Source organism: Coffea arabica, chromosome 1e, assembly GCF_036785885.1.
Source record: "Coffea arabica cultivar ET-39 chromosome 1e, Coffea Arabica ET-39 HiFi, whole genome shotgun sequence".
NCBI classification, from domain to species: domain Eukaryota; kingdom Viridiplantae; phylum Streptophyta; class Magnoliopsida; order Gentianales; family Rubiaceae; genus Coffea; species Coffea arabica.
In genome coordinates this window covers 592,509-613,233 of record NC_092311.1, presented here as the reverse complement: position 1 = coordinate 613,233, position 20,725 = coordinate 592,509, and the positions used below count along the sequence as shown (strand labels likewise).

General features: G+C 36.8%; 3 protein-coding genes and 1 long non-coding RNA gene across 7 annotated transcripts; 3 read left to right on the top strand and 1 right to left on the bottom strand.

Annotated features, from left to right (window-relative positions):
- Window positions 1-1,302: 1,302 nt before the first annotated feature.
- On the top strand, window positions 1,303-3,958 carry LOC140007317 (uncharacterized). The gene is made up of 4 exons (XR_011814700.1): window positions 1,303-1,458; window positions 1,590-3,019; window positions 3,400-3,548; window positions 3,658-3,958. It is a non-coding gene; the product is annotated as an uncharacterized lncRNA (long non-coding RNA).
- A 2,009-nt stretch (window positions 3,959-5,967) lies between these two features.
- On the top strand, window positions 5,968-11,776 carry LOC113697576 (flavonoid 8-hydroxylase 1, chloroplastic-like). 4 transcript variants are annotated; one of them, XM_072050042.1, is made up of 4 exons: window positions 5,968-7,128; window positions 10,705-10,892; window positions 11,293-11,382; window positions 11,489-11,776. In XM_072050042.1, exons 1-4 carry the CDS (start codon window positions 6,568-6,570, stop codon window positions 11,520-11,522), a joined length of 873 nt encoding a protein of 290 aa, XP_071906143.1. In that variant the 5' UTR covers window positions 5,968-6,567; the 3' UTR covers window positions 11,523-11,776. The 4 variants fall into 4 exon arrangements, with proteins under 4 accessions (XP_071906143.1, XP_071906146.1, XP_071906138.1 ...); XM_072050037.1 differs by having other exon boundaries at window positions 5,972-7,128; window positions 11,482-11,776; XM_072050047.1 differs by having other exon boundaries at window positions 6,819-7,128; window positions 10,617-10,892; window positions 11,482-11,776.
- Window positions 11,777-12,215: 439 nt separating this feature from the next.
- On the top strand, window positions 12,216-13,484 carry LOC140020968 (chaperone protein ClpD, chloroplastic-like). Its single transcript, XM_072071642.1, has 2 exons — window positions 12,216-12,915; window positions 13,044-13,484. The coding sequence occupies exon 1, from the start codon at window positions 12,428-12,430 to the stop codon at window positions 12,911-12,913; it is 486 nt and encodes a 161-aa protein (XP_071927743.1). The 5' UTR covers window positions 12,216-12,427; the 3' UTR covers window positions 12,914-12,915; window positions 13,044-13,484.
- A 2,351-nt stretch (window positions 13,485-15,835) lies between these two features.
- LOC113697505 (peptidyl-tRNA hydrolase, mitochondrial) lies at window positions 15,836-20,375 on the bottom strand. The gene is made up of 9 exons (XM_027217156.2): window positions 20,119-20,375; window positions 19,261-19,399; window positions 19,084-19,168; window positions 18,894-18,961; window positions 18,178-18,228; window positions 18,025-18,098; window positions 16,725-16,783; window positions 16,576-16,652; window positions 15,836-16,128 (listed from the first exon to the last, which is right to left on the bottom strand). The coding sequence occupies exons 2-9, from the start codon at window positions 19,366-19,368 to the stop codon at window positions 15,997-15,999; spliced, it is 654 nt and encodes a 217-aa protein (XP_027072957.1). The 5' UTR covers window positions 19,369-19,399; window positions 20,119-20,375; the 3' UTR covers window positions 15,836-15,996.
- Between the last annotated feature and the right edge of the window lie 350 nt (window positions 20,376-20,725).

The following is a 20,725-nucleotide window of genomic DNA, read 5'->3' as shown; positions in this document are numbered from 1 at the left end:
AATCATCAAATAAGTAAGAATTATAAATCCAAAGAACCTAGAAAGTAGAAAAGAAAAATTATAAGCTCAATAAATTATTAGATATTGTATATATCTAAGCCATTATCTTAGTGAAAATTCAAAGAGTTTCTTCCATGCTCCTCGTACTCACCACATAAAGTGTTGCCTCCTATACAAATTATCAAAACCAAAATCATCAAAATCTCCACATAAAAAAAAAACAAAGAGATAGACAGCCTAAAAAAGGGAAGAAAGAAAGAAAAATAAAAAAAATATGTATATGCACCCTTGCAAGTTAAAGTTGTTCAATATTTAGAGTTCGAGACTCATTTTCAATAGATGATGTCCTATCCAAAGAAACCATTGTTGCTCCCTCCATTCTTGAACACTTTTAATCTATCAATCAAACAATCATCTGAATTGCAACAAAAAGAATAGGATCCAATATGAAATCCTAATTAGGAGAAATGGTAGTAAATATAAACCGAGGTCATGGTGGGCTAGAGTTGAATAAAAATTATGTGTCATGAATATAGACGTATTAATGTAAAACAAAAAAACCACTGAATATACCAAAAAGATTAATTCAATTTTACATTGGCTTGAAAATATTTTAAAATATGTTTGAATGCTCATTCAAGTTTAGCAAACAAAAGAAAATGACAAACCCATTTTATAATTGTCTTTCTTTATTTCTTTCTTCTAAAAGATTGTTAAATGTGAAGTGCTAGCAAACAGAAATTTTCAAAAAAATGAAAATTGTCAAATTGCTTGTCTCAAAGAAGTAACGTGACTAATAAGCAAGGCTACACATTACATGTATAGCTATATGCCTTTTAGTTCTACCTAATTTTAGGCATTACTTACTGATTAATGCTACATTAAGAATGTTAAATAATCATGCCTTTTAGTTCCGCCTAATTTTAGGCATTATTTACTGAGTAATACTATATTAAAAATGTAAGATAACCTGATTTCAAAGTCATGTTTATTTGTACAGTTAGAAAAAAACACAGACTCACACACATGGCTACTATATCTAACAAAGAAAAAAAACACACAAACATAACAGCAGAATCATGAGTCTCAACTACATATCTTACATATATAAAGCACGAATAGCTGTGAACAGTGTTTGGTGGACCGGTTATGCTGTGATTTGTGTGAGCTTGAGGGGCGTTTAGGTCTTTTGTTGATGGGTGGCAGTGGCTCTGCTGGTATTTTGCTTTTGTCCGCTGGCTCTCTTGCATTGTAACCTTGCTCTGTCCGCGTGGCTCTTCATTTTGGTAGTCAGCAATTACTATTAAGTTAGTGGGCGGTTGGGCGGCAGTCGGGCGGTCAGCAAATGTCTTGAAAAGCTTTCTAGAGTCTTCATTCTTTGCTTTATGTATATTTCACCTCTCACGCATGTTTGGTTTCCTAAGCTCTTGTGTAATTGCAGTTGCTTTGCCTCCGATGGTGAGTAGGCAGTGGACGGTGTCTCTAGTGATCTCTGGTTTTGCAAAGTTTTCTAGAGTCTTCACTCGTTGCTTTATGTATATTTCGCCTCACACGTATGTTTGGTTTCCTAATCTCTTGTGTAATTGCAGTTGCTTTGCCTCCACTGGTGAGTAGGCAGTGGACGGTGTCCCCAGTGATCTTTGGTTTTGCAAGGTGAAATCTTCATTGTCTCACTTAGCTGATTTTCTGAGCAAGCTGATCTTCTAAAGTCTCCACTTTTTGCTTTATTTGCGCCTTTTGATGGTTTGCTGTAGATTAATGTTTTGACAATGGGCCGGAATAGAGTCTTGAGTGGTGTTTTGGTCTTCTAGCACTGGATGGATGCACTTGGGATCCTCGGTGACATGTATCCAATGCCACCTATAGTATTGCGCCACTTGGCCTATTATTATTTGCACTTTAATTTTTTAATAATTCAACTTGGTTTGGTTTAACACAAATTTTCTCTATCCTCTAAAACTTTGAACCAAATTAACCAACCGGTCTAATTCCATTACCAATATTTTTGTACAGCAACCACTCAAGATCGGTTGCTTTGGGAAAAAGAAAAAAATAACCCTAAACAATTGCCTCCAAAGTCCAAGCCTTTTTATCGTTGATTGCTTAGAACAATCAACCGTAGCCTAATAAGCTAAAACTGCAGCGGCCGACTATTGAAGCAAATTGACTACAAAGAGTACCATCTTACACGATTAAAAGCAGTAAAAGTACAAGAAAATCAACTAACCTACCTTGGTTTGGCAAAAAATCAAAAGGGAAGTTAACTTGTGAGCTTGAGATTCAGAAACACTCGAAACCGAATGTCTCAAAATTCTGGGAAAAAGCACAGAAAGAGCGGAAGAGCTCGATCACAGATGGGGAGAAGACGAGAGAGAAAAGAGGGACGGAGACAGAGACTCGCAACAGGGTGTAGCGTGCTATTGGGTGCTATTGGGTGTATGGGAATTGGTATTAAAATCGGCAGTGAAGATGCCTTTGACGGTGAGGCAATCGGCAGTGAAGATGATGCCACGTGGAATGGCGGAGCTGGTGGAGGAATCAAAAAGACCTCATCGGAGGAAGAAGGAATGGGCAGTGAAGTGTGGACCTTATCGGAGTGGGGTGGAGAGTTTGAAGATGATGAAAGTATTGGTATATGAGTTAGATCGATCGGTTAATTTTGGTTCAAAGGTTTAAAGGGTTAAAAAAATTTGTATTAAATCAAACCAATTTGAATTATTAGAAAATTAAAGTGCAAATAATAATAGGACACTTGGCGCAATATTAGAGGTGGCACTGAATTGGCATTGGATTCATGTCACCGAGGATCTTAAGTGGGATGGTAGTGGTTTTGGTGGAAATTCACTGCTGTCCGCATGCTATTATTGGATAGGAGCAATTTTGGCGGGTGTGCAATTTCGGCCTTGTTTCCTCTCTTCTTTTCTTGGCTTTCTTTACCAGGTGTCCAAGCAATTTTGGCTTTCTTCAACATTCCCCACGTGCTGTTCTCGGACGGCAACAAGTTTAGCAGTGATTTGAGGTACAATGGAACCACCACCGCTTGAAAGCTCTGCAATCTCCATTGCCCTTTCTCGTTCTTCTCTTGGCCTTCTCTGCCAGTTTTTTTCACTCATCATCTTCCTATTTAATTGTTCCCTACACCACGTCTTTCTCCATAATCTTATCTAGAAATCTACAGTAGATTCCCTCTCAATTTTTCCTACACGCACAACAAAAATGTAAACACCTTTTCCAATTAATCCCATCTCCGTAATTCCATTTTTGAATTGTTTTGCCTCTCTTTCTTCTTATTTTTTTACTTTTAAGTGTTCTAGGTTTTATCATTGCATGGGATTTCAATTTTCATGTGAATGGTTGGATTTTTTCTTGAGTTGGGGTTGACTAAATATGTCATTAGAGGAAGTGGAGAAGTGGGCGACAAAGGAGGAGAGCTCCTTCCATTGGCATTAGAGGGAGATTTATAGTTGCATAGGACATTGGAAACCACAAGGCTCCGATTGGAGTTCAAAGATAAATAGGCATATTGAGCCAGTCCCAAAAATCAGAGGGTAAAAGATAAAAATAAACTTCTCTACTCTAATTCTCACTTTTTTTAATGCATTTTGCAGAGCTCCCACGAATCTTCCGTAACTTTCAAATTTAATTTTCCTAACCCAGAAAAACTACTCGGGATGTAATTTGAGAACTAATCTTTCTGAAGTGGCGTTGGACGCTGAAGAGTGCTGCTGGAGGGGAATAAACAACATGATCGAGATTCGAAAGAACCGTAAAGAAGAAAGCTTGCGGAAGAAGCTCCGCGAAGGCCTGCAGAATGCATTTACTGTTCAATTGGATACCTCTTCTGTCGAAAAAAATGTCTAAATAAATTAGAATTTATATTTTGTTCCTTTGAAGTTGTTGCTGCAGATGGCTTTAAGTAGGGTTGTGATCAAATTTAAATTTGCGATTGTGTTGTTTTTGGGCAGGATTTTTACAATTTTTTTTGTACAGTTTCCTTGTGTTTGAATAGAGCTAGGGCTTGAAATTCAGCTCTTTTCTTGAAAGTATGTCAAAAAAAAACACACACACATACACACACAAAAGTAATAAAAAATATACCACAGCAGAAAAAAAAAATAGTCCAAGCTATCTGACACATAGCGTCAGGGCTGAAAAAACTAGTACATATATAAAGCGTCAATCGTTTATGAACAGTGCAGAATGAGCCGGTTATGCCATTATTTTTGTGACTTTGAGGGACGTTTTGGTCTTTTGCTGATGGGTGGCGTGGTTTTGTTGGAAATTCACTCCTGTCCGCGTGGGCAAATGGTCCCGTTACTCCGTAATTTTCATGAACGCTAGGGGTGTTTGTTGGTTGCATGATTTTTCGGTGGCTTGGGGAAACGTGGGTGCAGATAGCCTCATTGAATCGGTGGATGCTCTTTGCTTTGCCTTCTCTCTCTCTCTCTTCCTTGCTCTCAATTTCAATCCTTGCTCTCTTCTAATTACCACTTTCTCTCCTGCTCTTCTGTCCGCGTAGGCCTCTTGGATGGGAACATTTTGGCGGTCAGCAATTTCCTCTCATTCTGTCCTTGGTTCTGTTCATTCTGTTTTTGGCAAAAGGATAAACTTTCTTTTAAAAAAATGCAATTTAAGAAATGGATTATAGTTTTTGAACTTTTACAGTAGGTCCAATTTTTTTTCTTTTGAGCATGAAAAAAATGATTCAATAAATACAAATTATCAATATCAAAATCTCCAAAAAAAGAAGAAGATATAAACAGCCTAAAAAAGGGAAGAAAGAAAGAAAAATAAGAAAACATGTATATTCACCCTTGCAAGTTAAACTTGTTCAATATTGAGAGTCCTATTCTCATTTTCAATAGATGATGTCCTGTCCAAAGAAATCATTGTTGCTCCCTCCATTCTTGAACACTTTTAATCTATTAATCTAACAATCATCTGAATTGCAACAAAAAGAATAGGATCCAATATGAAACCCTGATTAGGAGACATGGTAGTATATATAAACCAAGGTCATGGTGGGATAGAGTTGAATAAAAATTATGTGTCATGAATATAGACCTATTAATGTAAAACAAAAAAGCCACTGAGTATACAAAAAATATTAATTCAATTTTACATTGGTTTGAAAATATTTTTAAATATGTTTGAATGCTCATTCAAGTCCAGCAAACAAAAGAAAATGACAAACCCATTTTATAATTGTCTTTCTTTATTTCTTTCTTCTAAAAGATTGTTAAATGTGAAGTACTAGCAAATAGAAAGTGTCAAAAAAATGGAAATTGTCAAATTGCTTGTCTTAGAAAAGTAATGTGACTAATAAGCAAGGCTACACATTACATGTATAGCCATATGCCTTTAAGTTCTACCTAATTTTAAGCATTACTTACTGATTAATGCTATATTAAGAATGTAAGATAACCTGATTTCAAAGTCATGTTTATTTGTGCAATTAGGAAAAAACATATACTCACACACATGAGTACTGTATCTAACAAAGAAAAAAAACATACAAACATAACAACAAAATAATAAGTCTCAGCTACTTGACGGATGGCATCAGGGCTAAAAAACTAATAATGATGCAAAGTAATATACAGTTTATACGAGAAGGTCTTTAGGGTTAATTCCATTTTATCCCCTCAAATATACACTGAAATTCCACTTCAGCTCTTAAGTTTTAAAATGGAACATTTAAACTCCTAAATCATAAAATCCATCCCACGTTACTCCAGTTTTTGACTGAATGCATAATACCTAACAGAATGGTTGCCAATTCCGTTAGCTTATTACTGCAATTAATGTAAACCAAATCTAATAGGTATATAAATGAAATTTCATGAGATCCAAAAGAAAAGCCTTAAAAATTTGTAATTAAGCAAAATATTTCTTTTCTTCTCTTTTTTTTTCCTTTTTATTTCTTCTGTCCTCTTCCTCCTTCGTTTCCTTCTTCCCCAGAAGCACGTCATCAAAAGTTAAAAGAAACTCGTGTTCTTCTTTCCTAGGAACACGACACTAGATTCTTCTTCAGATTTTTCTCAACGGTCATAGTCATAGCGTAGATGGTGCTATTCCCTTCTCCGCGATCTTCCCAAACCATGAAAGCCATTAGATGCTGCCATCACTATTGCTAACTATGGTTGTGTCCAACTAGATTCCATCACTCTTGCTAACTAGATGGTGTGTTTTTCCCGTTCCTCATTCTTCTTCTTAGCTTTCTCTGGCCAGTGTTTTTTCCTTCCCTTGTTTTCCTATTAGCATAGCGTCAGGGCAGAATACCTAGTAAATAATAATGTGGCCAAGTTCTTGAAGATTTTTCCCACCTTTCAGCTTTTTACAGCTAATGCACCCAAAATTAACAGTTTCAATAATGGGGGTGATGCGCCTCATCCACAAAGTTTGGCGCCCTCTTTCAGTCTTTATCTGGAAGTTCGTACTATCCCCACAAGCCAAAAACGACACACACACACTCGGCTCCGTCTTTCAGCTGTATATACATCCATCAAGATAACCTCTGTTTGAAACCGCCGGGAGTCACAAACTATTGCCATTAAAGAAGCTGCAATGGGAACTTTGACAGCTACTTCCCTTTCATCAGCATCATCGCACCTTAATTTGATCCCAAGAAGACCCTTTGGAACAAAGATTAAAAATCCAATCTTGCATAATCCGTTTAGCTATCAACACCCCACCAATTCACATCTCCCTTCATATCAGTTCAAGAGAGCAAAATTCGAGCTTTCCACAGCCATCTCTTCCACTGACACTGTGCCAGCGGCTGATCAATCATCCAAAGACGCTTCGTTTGGTCAAGAAACTGAGAATTCAGAAAAAGATGAGAAATTTGATTGGTACGCACAATGGTATCCTGTGATGCCTGTTTGTGATCTTGACAAAAGGAGGCCACTTGGGAAGAAAGTGATGGGAATTGATATTGTTGTGTGGTGGGATAGGAATGAGAATGAGTGGAAGGTGTTTGATGATACTTGTCCTCATAGGTTGGCTCCTTTGTCTGAAGGAAGGATTGATCAGTGGGGCAGGTTGCAGTGTGTTTATCATGGTTGGTGCTTTGGTGGTTCTGGCGATTGCAAATTCATTCCTCAAGCACCACCAGATGGTCCTCCGGTAATTGAAATTGCTAACAAGTTCATTTTCATGATTGTGAAGTATGCGAAGTATGCGTCTTTCGTATCCGCTAGTTCTCCTTTTCGATGCATTGATTTTCAGTCAGTGTCTTTGTTACTGTTTGCTACATCCATATTTGTTTAATCACCGTGCAAGTCACATGCTTTCTTTTTGCCTTATCATCTGTTATATCTAAATTTTGAGTAACTTTCTTGAGAGCAAATTATCTGTATAGCCAATGAACTTTTGTGAACGTCGAATTTTAAATCACTGAACTATTGAAAGTCTGATTTTAACCATTGAATTATCTAAAGTTTAAATTTCGGCCATTTCATCAGATTTAATCGTCAACTATGTCCTTTTCTTTTGTCTCGTGAATCATGCGACCACTCATATCTGTCATTTTTAACGATGAAATCTAATGGAATGACCTAAAATCTAAACTTGAGATAGTTCAATGGCCAAAACCAAACTTTTAATAGTTCAATGATCAAAACTCGATGATTCCAAAAGTTTGGTGGCCATCCAGATAATTTGCTCTTTCTTGAAGAATGTAGGGCTTATTTGGAACTCGAGTTTTTGGCCAAATTTTTTAGTTACTAGTTTTTTAACAACTTTAATTACAGGAAACCAAAAAGACTTATCAAATTTTTTAACTTACACACTTCAAAATATCTAATACACAAAAAACTTTCTCTTTTCTTCTTCTTTCTCCCCTACCCCGATCCACCACACCTTCATCGCCGACCACCACCTCCGCTGCTGCTTCCGGTGCCGGCCTCCCTTTTTTTTTTTTCCCTTTCTCCCTCACCCTCCCTCTTTGACCGATCTGCAACCCCTCTTTTGGCTATTTTTTTTCTCTCCCCCCCTCTCCTCCTCTCCTCCCCCTCCCCTCCCTGGCCACCCTCCCCATTCCCCTAGCTGCGATCTAGTCGCGTGACCGCATTAGGCAAAGGGGGAAGGGGAGGAGAGTAGGAAAGGGGAGAAGGGGGGAGAGGGAGATGGAGAAGAGGAGGAGAGAAAAAGCCAAAAAAAAAAAAAAAAAACCATGGCTGCTGCCTGCTGGTTTTCTGGCTTCGGGAGGGTGAAGGGGAGTAGAGGGGGAGAGGGGAGCAGAGAGGGAGAGGGAGAGGGAGAAGAAGGGAAGAGAAAAAGAGAAAAAATTGGCCAAGTTCATGGCTGCTGGTTCTTCAAAGTTGGAGGCAGAGGTGGCGGGGGAGGGAAGGGGGAGAGGGAAGGAAGAAGAAGAAGAAGAAGAAGAAGAGAGGAAAGAAAAGAAAAAGGAAAGAAAGAAAAAGAAAAAGAAAGAGAAAAAGAAAAGAAAAACAAAATTGGGACCATCAGATAGTTCTTCAATGTCGGAGCAGAGGTGACGGGGGAGGGAAGGGGGAGGGGGAAGGAAGAAAAAGAAGAAGAAAGAGAAAAAGAAAGAAAAAAAGAAAAGGAAAAAAAGTTATTCATTTTAAAAAAATTTTCTAAAAACTTCTACAATGCACTATAGTAAAGTTTTAGACAAACTTTTAAAAAACTCAGATTCCAAACGGGGCCCCGTAGTAGCTGAAAGATTAAAGCTATTATAGCACATAAATGGCAATAGTGAAGTTAGGACCGTTATCAATAGCAGACTAGCTGTGGAAAGCCAATTTTTTGAGATATAATCAAGTTTGGAAGAAAGCTCCAAAGTTTTATATGCCTATTTGAATAGCACAAGATTGTCTTTGAATTTGAACATAGGCAGATATTCATCACCAGCACCTGAAGCAGGCAAAACACTCTAGATATGATGGAAACTTCTCAAGTATAATGCACACTTTACCTAGCCATTTCAAGAAGTTATTTGTGTCTTATTCGGATACAACGATAACTTGTTGGTGGCATTTAAGGCCAGGATCACTGAATGGGGATATTCAATGTTTAACTGACAATTAGTCATATGAATTTCTGATTCCTCCACCAGAAATTACCCAGAAACTTTTTATGCAAACCACGAGCTACAAATCTGAATATAGCAGAGGAAGTAGATAAGAATTCAGTGAAATTGGATTGGTGAAATTTTTATTTGATGTAGGCTTGATCTTTATGATAGAATGGCCATAGTGTCTTATACAGTGGCGAAGCCAGAAAAAATTCTTAGTGGGGACAAAAGCAACACTAAAATTTTTTACCTACTCTTTTTCTAATTTTTTAAGCAGAAAAAAAAAATTTACCGACAAATACAACTGATGCATATATTCCATGAAAAACATAAAAAGATAAATTCAAAATTATTAATATAATAATAATTTATTTAAAAAACAAACTAAACTATTTACAATTGCTCACTGCGAGTTTTTATATTTTGATAACTAACTTGGTTGTGGAAGTAAGAATGGCTCTTGATTGTGGAGGGAAAATGGGGGACTAGTGGAGGGAAGGGAAATTGGGAAGTAAGGACAAAGGAAGTGAATGATATGATTGGGTGAATTGATCAAGAGAAAGAGTAGCTAGCTGCTTGGTTGTGGAAGATAGTGGTTCTCGGTTGTGGGGGAAAAATGGGGGACTAGAGGAAGGAAGGGAAATTGTGGAGTGGGGTTCAAAAAAAGTGAATGATATGATTGATACTTGCTAGTTGAAATGAAAAGACTTTTTTTTTTTATCTTATTTCAAATGGAATTTGTGCCCCACGTATCTTTTCAGAATTTTAGTTTATGAACTATCTTAAAAAATTACGTAATTTTTTCACATCCTTTCTAAGAAAACTCCGGGGACACACTTAAAATTATATCAAAATTGTATAAGTATTATAGGAATTTAAGGGGAGCAGTGGGGCCCGTGCCCTCACCTTAAATCCGGCCCTGCCTTTGGATTAGATGATGGAATCCAATTTAAAATATTTAATAACTTCCACATCTAATACACTTGTAAGCTTTCACATACATACATATCTGTTCTGGACTCGAGGCCCTTTGTAGATAGGGAATCAAGAGTAGCTGGGGGAAAGAAGCAGAACTCATTTGACCAAACTCGCTGAAAATTTTCAGGTTTTAGTAGTCTTCCTGCTGTCTGGTCATTCCAGTACGACATTTCCGCTTGTTTTTACCTTTTCATACTCAAAATCTCCTCATCTAAAAAGTAAAAAGAACTTTAAGCATTCATCAGCCATTATGAACTTGAAATCTACAAAAAATTTTGCCACTTCTCTTTTTCCATTTTTTTTCAATTAATTCTCCACCAAGGCTCTATGAGAAAATGCATAATATTCTGATGAGCGATTTTTCTTTATCTACCAATCAAGCTTGGCTTGGTTCAAAACTTGAATTACCTCTATGTCGGACAGTTATTCAATGAATATTGTTTCCAGTTGTTGTGAACATCTTTTATGCAATACTAAATTTAGAAATTTTGAATATTACCAATAGCTTTCTACTGTTTAAGTATGCCAGTTTGGAGCTTCATTCTGATACTTGATGCTATGGAAATGCATTTGCTTACTTTGTTGTACATAGCAGATACATCATGTCTAAACATGCAAATCTTGCCATTTCCATTGTACCTAAACCAAAGCATGATGGATTGACATTTTGCTTGGAAGTTCAGATCCATACTTCTAGCAAAGCATGTGTAGCTGCATATCCAAGTTGTGTGCAAAATGGCATTCTTTGGTTTTGGCCTAATGCTGATAGTCAGTACAAAGACATATTTTCAAAGGAAAAGCCTCCATACATCCCGGAAATTGATGATCCATCCTTTACCAATAGGATGCTCACTAGAGATATACCATATGGGTAAGCAATTAGTTGCCCCCTTTATTATAGCTTTTGTGGTTGTTGTTGTTCCACGCTCATACTAGGCAAATCTTCATTTGCACTCTAATCATATTGAAAAGGCTGCTAAAGTAAATTGCTTTCACTGTTACTTGTGTTAGTATTCAATACATGCTCTGGGAAATGCAAAGGAAAAGAAAGAAATTCATTAGCTTCCTTCAAGAAGGGTGAGAAAAATGCGGGAAAAATCAATAAAGAGAAATAGGCAAAACTCAAAAGATGGTAAAACTAAAAGGTTTTGGTTCTTGTGTTCATGTTATGAAGTGTAATAAGAAAAACAGGAAAAGTGATTGAAAAGTTATGTCAAATACTGTTTGTTTTATTCTTAAGTTGCTTCTGATATATAGCCAAGCATTTACAGGTACGAGATTCTGATTGAAAATCTTATGGACCCTTCTCATATTCCATATGCACATTATGGCATACTGAGAGTCCCGCGGTCCTCAGAGAGATAAGAGCCTTTACCTTACAATTTGATAATGTTTGCTGTTCCTAACCTTTTATATGGGTTCCAAATTACTAATAGTTTCTTTTCTGCATTTTCCTGCACTGTTCAGGCTGACAGGGAAGGAGGGAGACCAATTGAGATAAGGGTAAAGGCATTGGACGAAAAGGGTTTCACTGCAAAATCATCGACAGTTGCAGATCACATATTTATTCCACCTTGTGTTTTTTATTCCTGGTCATTAGGAGGTAGTCAAGAGAATGTAACTACTTCACTACACTACAACAAAAATGACTTTTCGTGACATGTCTATAAGGACACTTGCTGGTTTGTGTCATTATAACACATCTATTATGACACTTGTTATCAACTCAATAATATACACTCTAATTTTTTTTTATTTTATCTGATATAAAAATAATAATGTGCCTTTAGATTACCTATCATGACACTTGAGAAAATGTGAGATATACTAAAAAAAAGGAAAGGCACAAAACAACATCATAGTGAATTGGCGGAAGATTCATTTGCTGTGAAATATTCAAAACTTTCAATTTGCCGGCCAAAACACTTAGTCAAATTTTGCTTCTTCTGATCTCTCTCACAAAAAACACTCTCTCCGCAAACTAACTCTTGGCAAATTATCTCTCAGCCAAGTAGGGGCGTTAAGACCGGAGTTTTTTGTAGATGGCGCAAGACGATTGCAGATGGGTAAAGGAAACCTGGAAAATAATAGACCACTGAAGTACTAAATGAAACTTTCTTCCACTTTCTTTCCTTTCGCTCTTTCTGGCTCCCATGACCAATTAAAGTAAGGAAGAATCAGCCATGGGATTGATCGTCTCCGCTTTCAGTTCATTCCATTCCTCAAGCTCACCGCCGTCTTTCTCCCCTCAACCGCCACCACCACCGCTGCCGGAATGTTATTTCTCTTTTCCCTAGCTACCCTCCTACAATCACCAGCAGCTGTACCAGTACCAGCACCAGCACTAGCTGTTCTTCCTCTTCTTCTTCTTCCTCCTATTTTGGGATTTCGATTTCTGACAAAACTATGATTTCTGTTGCGTCTGGAAAAGCTAAGTCAAACCGATCGTTGTATATTGTAGCTGAGGTGTTTGAGAAATTTACTGAGAGAGCAATTAAAGTGGCTATGTTTTCCCAGAGGGAGGCAAATGCTTTGGAGGTAGAAATGGTGTATACCCAGCATCTTTTGCTAGGACTTATCGCAGAAGATAGTGCTTCCGGTGGGTTTTTAGGCTCTGGAATCACAATCGAGATGGCTCACCAAGCCGTTAAGAGCATTTGGCATACCAATTCTGATGATAAGGAGGAGAATGGTAAGGGTAATGGGAGTGGTCTTGGTCCTGAGGGGGCAGAGGTCTCGACCATGGATGTGCCATTTTCGCTGAGCACTAAGCGGGTTTTTGAGGCTGCCGTGGAGTATTCGAGGACTATGGTGTATAATTATATTGCGCCGGAACATATTGCTGTTGGGTTGTTCACTGTCAATGATGGAAGTGCTGGCCGTGTACTTTAGAGGTTGTACATTTTAAATTAGCATAATTTTATCTATGAATGCTTTACTCGCTGAGAATTGCAATTTTTTTAGTGCTTTATATTGGTCTTATATGGACTGCTGAAACTATTGTTGCAACTTGTGATCGAAGACAAAACTAGGAAGGGGTGGCAAAACAAGTCAACTGGGAGGTAAAAAGAATCACCCAACTCTGACTGTACATCCTGCCCCTGGGGCTTCCTTTGGCATATCTTCTGCCTGCTCTTCCCCAAGATCACCTGAGAGCTGCAAGCCTGCAACACCGATGGAAATGCCCATGAACCCATGCTCCAGAACAGCTATCACAGCACCCGAATGCATATGCACAGGGTCCAGAGCTCACCTACTGTCTGCAATCTTATAGGTCTTCAGCAGTAGAACAGTGCTTCTAGTCTTCAGCTGTATCCTCAGAATTACTACCAAACCATCAGTCTTTTTGGTGCGCAAGAAACTTCAACTTGTTGGAGTGACAGCAATGCTTCTGGCTTGCAAGTATGAAGAAGTTTCTGTTCCTGTCGTTGAAGACCTCATATTGATTTCTGACAGGGCTTACTCCAGATCATTTCTATCATGTGAAAATGACACACTAAAAATTGAAGGGTATGAAAATTGTTAAGAAGTCTTTCTAGTTTTGACACAAGGTATCCCAATAATATATAGGATGGACTTGTTCTTGATTGATTATTTTAACTGATTATAGATTTTGATTGTTTTATAATCAAATTTTGTGATATTTTAGATTGCTTTTATATTGTGATTATAGATTTTTAAATTTTTTAATGAACGTGAAGGCTAAAGTTTATAATCATTCAGAGAGTAATTTTTTATGATTCTGATTATTCTCCATGATCAAAGTGAAAACCACATTATTTACCGACTCCACCCAACCTTCCTAAGTTTTTATAGATTTACACTCCACTTGTGATTTCTGTTACTGTCAGCCCAATTTCTGTTGTTCTTGAAAATTACATGAACTTAACGTCAATAATCAGAATCACACCTCAGTTTGTCACAAATATTGTTGCAGAGTTGGGCATATCTTTAACTTGATTGGTCTTTAGCTACTTAAGGTTTAATTTCAGTTTCAAGTTCATTGACATTTCGTTCGGTTTGTCTTTACTGTAGAAGTTTTTTAAAAATTTTTTAAAGTGTGTGTTTTTTTTGAATATTTTGAAATTTATAGTTTAAAAATTTTGAAAAATTTTTTGAGGTTACTGCAACTAAAAGTTTTTAAAAAACTTGTAACAGACAAACTTGACAAAAAACTAGGCTTCCAAACAAGGCCTTTATTGTTGGTTGAGCCCATGCCAACCCTTTTTGTTGTAACTTTTTCACTATTACCATTATTAAGAACAAACCCTCAATGTATCCTCCTAAACCAAGCAAATCTTAAGACTTGGTTTATCAACTTTTTGCAAAAATGTATGAATTAATAGATAAAATACGTAACTTAGTATGTGAAAAACTTTTACTGTAACGGTGTACCTGAAATTGTGCATCTCTTTTAAATTGTTTTTGGAGTGTTTCCGGAGACTCCAAAGACAAAAAGAGTTTCTTGTGAACCCAACCTTCACAAAACAAGTCCGAAGATGAAAGGCAACTCAATACTTTAAGCACAATAAATAATCATCTCAAACAAAGCCCCCCATTCTCATATTAGGCAGGACTTGAAGAAGCAGCTGCTGCTTTTGCAGTGCCTGCACAGACATGTGAGAAGAACATCATAAATTTTGTAGACCAAAATCCAGAAGAATTAAGCAGATGCATGGGTGAGGCAAAACAATGAACACACAAAATAAATTGCATAACCTAACTGATCACCAAATGCAACTAGTCTATAAAGTCCTATACTGTAGTTTGACGTGTAAATTAAGATACCAAATAAGCAGCAAAGTCACCCAATAATTTGCAATTCTTGGGGAAAAGAAAACAAAAGCAGACGCTTGTGAGAAGAAAAAAAAGGAGCGCACGTTTGGCTGGCTTCAGTTGGTTTTCCTCCTTCAATAGATCATGCATCATAAGCCACCCTTCCTCAACCCTTGTCAGCCATGGTTGAACTCTTCGGTCCTGTTTCTACTTTTCTCCTTCATCAATAGCTAAAGACAGCTGCTTAAATCACGGTGAAAGGTCCTCACATTCCCTCCAGATCCTCCCACGGACCATGCAATCACCACGGATGGTGGGTGCCTGATCATAAACTCGTCTTCTATTTTTAGTAGGGCTGCAGGCAAGCCAAGTTTACTTGGTCAAAGACTCAACTCCAACTCAATTTCTCAATATATATATATATATATATATATATATATATATATATATAGCAAGTTGAATTCGAGCATCAGTATTTAGTACTCAAGTACCCAAGAATATTATGAAATAACTATTATAGGTTCATATCTTAGCAAAAATCGAGCTCGAGCTTCCAAAAGGCGCACAGTATTCTTGAGCTCAATCGAGTCAAGTTCAAGCTTGATTACAACGGCCTTAAATCGAACTCGGCCTTGAATCGAACTCGAGTTTAATGTTATATACTCATTTGAGGTCAAATTCAAATAGTATTGGCATTGATCGAGTTCAAGTTTTTAGTAGCAAGAAAAGCATTAGCCAAATTGGTTAGTGGACATTGGTTTTTGCCTCAAAAGTTTCAAGAAAATAGGTGGAAACGAGTTCTGAGTAAAATTAGTCTTATAAAATCTTTTACATTTCCCTATTGAATATTAACTAACGTTACATTCATATTTCTTTTCTGATAATACCTTACATTTATGCAGTATCTTGCAAGGCATCGGCAATGTGTCTAATCAAGACCAAAGCAATTCCAATACCTACCGTCTTTAAAAAGAATTAACAGGTGCCTCTTCTATTTAATTATCATATTTCTAGCGGTAATTTTTGGATTGAAATACATACAGTTTAAGAGGGGTAAATGTCTATAGAGGATAGGCTGCCAAAGAATGTTGGTCACCTTAAATTCTGATACAGATGTAGCTAGTAAACTGTCTATGCACTGTAACTCTGTAATAAAAGTCACATGCTACTCGGGAAAAAGATATTGGTACAGGGACTTGTTATGTAGGCATAGTCTGCAATCTTATATGCTTGTACTTCTGATCTGTGTTGAAGCATCTTGCTGTTTCTGTGAGGCCTTTAGACAAGACTTGTTCCAATGCGTAAGCCCCTTCCTTTAGTGCAGCATCAATCTAGTGAACCCAAAAAGTGAAGAAGTCAGCTCTTTCGCCTTTCCCTTTTGTGTTTCAAAAGTTAGAAATGAAAAATATTGCTCAGAGAAATTCATTTGGGAAGCATGGTAGAAGTAAATGTCATCAACGATCGCCAAAATGAAAAAGAATACCCACAAAAAAAAAAGAAACAAACTGCAGCCAGCATAAGGAGACAAACAAAGTCAAATACAGAATGTATCCTTTTCATGAAACCAAATCTGATGACAATTGTCCCTTCCAGGACATCTGATGAAATTAGAATCTGACGGAAATCAAGTTGAACTAATCATCAACTTCATGGCTGGACCATGGCATTACATATGGCTCCAAAATAAGTCTTAAAAAACAGCTTACAGGCTGCAGAATTCTGTATTAACAATATAAGAAGGGTAATTGAAGAGAGAGGGGCCTTTCTGAATGACATACCCGTTCCCTAGCAGCCGCATTAAACTTTTGCAGCAAAAATGCTTTTGGATCCATTTGACCAGGAGGCCTGCCAATACCTAAGGTGCAGAAATAATGGTTGTGCTCTTCACACTGTAATGCAAGGAGTAGGATAAAGGAAAGCAACTAACCTATTCTCAATCTAGGAAACAGCGTATTTCCACGAAAATTATGTATTACACTCTTCAGCCTGACAAAATATCAAAACAAGCAAGCAGGTCAGACGTCCTGAATTCAACAAAAACAGAGACCATTTTGAAAGTAAAATTTCCAATTTCTATACAGTGACCGGTGTATTTATTTGCATGTGCACAATATTGCATTCTTCCATTTCAAAAATTGTACCACTGGTAACACTTCCAGCCAGGGGGCTCAAGATTTAGTCTTTTTGCTTTTTACCTTTGTGCAATGTGTTGGGGAGTTAACTTCTTCTAGTAATTGTCATACAGAGCAAGGAACAATGGAGAAGACTGACAGGTCTGGATATCTACTGGGCACCAATTCCTTCTATAGGAACGATTAGAATTTACTCATAATGGAGGGTGGGCAGTATCCTCTGTAAGCCTATAAAACGTTAACAAGTACAGACTAATCTCAGTTTTCCTGTACAGCTATACCAAATCGAATCTTCTGCAAGCCCACAAAGTCCCACATAATCTGAGTATGCATGTACTCAAGCATTTATGCATGTGTTTGCTATTAAAATAAAAACTGATCAGTTCCAAAAGGTAACTTTGTGAAATAATGTCTGATCCCAAGACAAACCACTCCAAATAACTAGTGTGTACCTGATAGATGGCAGTATAAAAGAGTAATAGCTGTTTGCACAACTAAAGGAAACTAGGGGGTTGTGTGCCAGCTCAATTTTCATAAGAGAGTTAAAATAACGATAAGTAGACTCCTTCAATAACCTTTCAGAAAAAATTGTACAAGTTAGAAACTGAGAGATCTCATAGGGCAAGAAAATAAAACATTGGAAAGAAAGAATTTAAGGCTGCTTCATTGCAGTTTATTCAGAAGATACTAACGCAAAGCTTTTGGATGTACTCCCAAGAGGATAAATTTTAAGAACTCCTTGTCAACCAGCTGCATGCTCAATTTGAGCGGTGAATACATGTTTGTGGGAATTCAGTGAAAGGGAAAAGATACAGAGAACAGGAAGGAGCAAAGAACCCTCTGCCAAAACCATAGATGAAGTGCATCTTGTCAACCAAGCAAATTAAAATACGATCAACAAATACTGAAGTCGGTGACCATCAAGATCATGCAATGGCTGTTTAGTCAAGTTTCACTTGCATTACATAACTAGATAAATAGAATCAAAAACATTATTATCACTTTAGGAGAGGGAGGTTGACAAGGACAACAACTTGTCAGGACAATGGAAACTAATCTTATACAATATCAACACAGAAAGTTGTTATTTCATACCCATTATGACTTCCATGGCCCCCGTTGTGATGAAGACGAAGTACGCCACATGGCAAGTTCATGTCATCATGAAACTACAACCAAAAACATGTCTTTACAATACATCCCTTAACCCAAAGGTAAACATATATCAGTCAAGATTGAGCTACCTACCACAATGACACGATTGAGAGGAAGCTTATAATACGCTGCAAGTGGACCACTCTGAGCCAAAAAAAAAAAAGGACACATGGAAGTAATCATCAGAACAAATTGAAATGAATAGTTTGCATGCTGAGCAATATCAAGTGAAAACACGAACAAAAAAAAGATTTTCTCAAAAAGTAATTAGCAAGGGAAAAAAAAAAAGTTTTAGACAAACACTTTCTGTGAAACATTTTGATCTTGACCATATTCCATATCTCCAACTAGTTTATCAATAGAGTTATCCTTTAAAAAGCAAATAAAAATGCTTCACAACACTAAAAACATATAAACTATGTGAGAAAGGAAACTTTTTGCCACAAACTGAAAACAAGTACCAGATTAAGTCATCGTTGCAACAAATTGTAGCAAAGTTCATTTCATTGGCAGTCAACAAAAATTCTCTAACACTCTTTTGTTCTTTTATTTTTTTTCTTGTGTGTTAGTTGATCATTATTCATTTGCTCAATCTAGATTTTGGAAAAGGATTGAAAATTATAATACTAATTTTGCAGAAAAAAAGAAAAGGAAGAAATAGAAGGACAAACATAACTACTATCTCATATAGTATATAATTTCTTAAAATGGAAGAGCAGCTAGAGCTATCACAGGAACATAATTTATCATAATAAGCATATTCAAAATTGTCAACCTTGGAGATGTAAAGGAAATATTGAATCACTTACAGATTCACCACTGAGATTCATGTATGTTTGGGGCTTTGCAAGGAAAACAGGGATGCCATTTACAAAACCTGAAGATCAATTAATCAACTCCTGTTGTCAAACTTGGAATGAAAAGCATGCTTATTGCAAATTAGGTTCAAACACAACAACACATGCACTTGGTATACATAAGTCAAGTACCGCTACATGCCTTTTCCAAATACAGCTTTGCAGTGAACCGTGTCCATTGGAATCCCTACTGACTCTGCAAATGCATCAATCATTTCAAAACCTACCTGTTTCAATCCAACAATGGTAGGGCAAAGTTAGACCTTCCAACAAACAAAAGCATACATCATTCTCGTAACAAGAAAATCCTCAGACATACATTATGTCGTGTTCCCTTGAATTTATCACCAGGATTCCCCAAGCCCACAAAGAGCCATGGCTGAGGTGAAATGCTGCAAAAATAGTGCCTTGACAACCTGCTAAGCATCTATTACTATTTCATCAATTCCCCTGGTTATCTGTTGAAAAAACACAAATTACTCGCACAAATAGTCATGCAATACAGTAAAGTCTCAAGCTTTTCTAAACAATGTGCTAAAGTAATGTCACAGAACCAATTGAAGCAATGAACTATTCATAATTACTATCAACAGTCACTTGCAGCTTTCAAAAATTCTTTTTTCTTTTACATATATATAACTAACAAAGCACGAAATTTTGTCTTCCCTGCACCTTTTTCCTTCATGGGGATGCAATCCCCCAAAAAAAAATACTCAAGAGAATAAATGCAAGTGATTTAGATTGTGTAACTCAAGAGGAACCCATATTTGGGCTGATGTTCAAAACCATGGCTTGCTATGAGAAAGCAACATTGTCCAACATCATTGAGAAATTAAAAAAGGAATCCTTTTGGGTCAGAGTCCCCAAACATCAGCAGAACAGAACTATAGCAGCATGAAGTTTGCATTCAATTGCCAGATAATTCCATCATTTCATACTCAGGAAGCAAAGCATAACAGTAAAATATGAGCATAACACCCAGAAGACATACGCATAATAGACCTAAGTTGGAGGATTTTCTTCTTTTCTTCTATCAGACGAGAAGAAAAAAATCTTTGAAAGTTTTGAAGAAAGAAAACTTAACCCCAAACAAAAAAATTCGAAAGACCGTAAGAATATATATATAACCACTCCACTTCTATCTATGAGAGTCAAATGATGTTGCGTATGTACTTACAATTTCGTTGCTTGGCTGGTTATTGTTTGGGCTGAAGCTGCTTCGGCTCAGAGGAGTGGGCAGCATCGGGCATGGAACTGATGCGCCTGCTGGGATTGCTTGTTACCTGTTTGATTAAATGTGCCCCTTAAGCATACATCATTCATGCATGTGTTTTTGATTCTCAAATTTCTCAAAATTAGATGCAGTACTAGGTTTTGTTTGAATAGGTGGTCATATCTCATAAACACGTTTTTTTCAATTCAATTATTTTTTGATCTTTTCAATTATCTTTTCATTTTCACAAACATCAAATCACCAAAAAAAAATTAAAAAACTATAATTTTATTTTAAAATAATTTTTTCTTTTCAAACTTGAAACTTGAAAATTTAATATATGAAAGGGAAAATTGTCAAATTGGTCCCTAATATTTGCCAAAAAAACTTTTTTAGTCCCTAACATTTAAAATCAGCTAGAATTGTCCCTAATATTTAAATTATGATCCATTTTGGCCCTAATGCTCGTATTTGCTCATTTCTCCGATTGAAAATAGCACGCCTCTCTCACGTGAGCATATTTTGATCTTTTCAATTATCTTTTTTAATCTTTTCAATTATCTTTTCATTT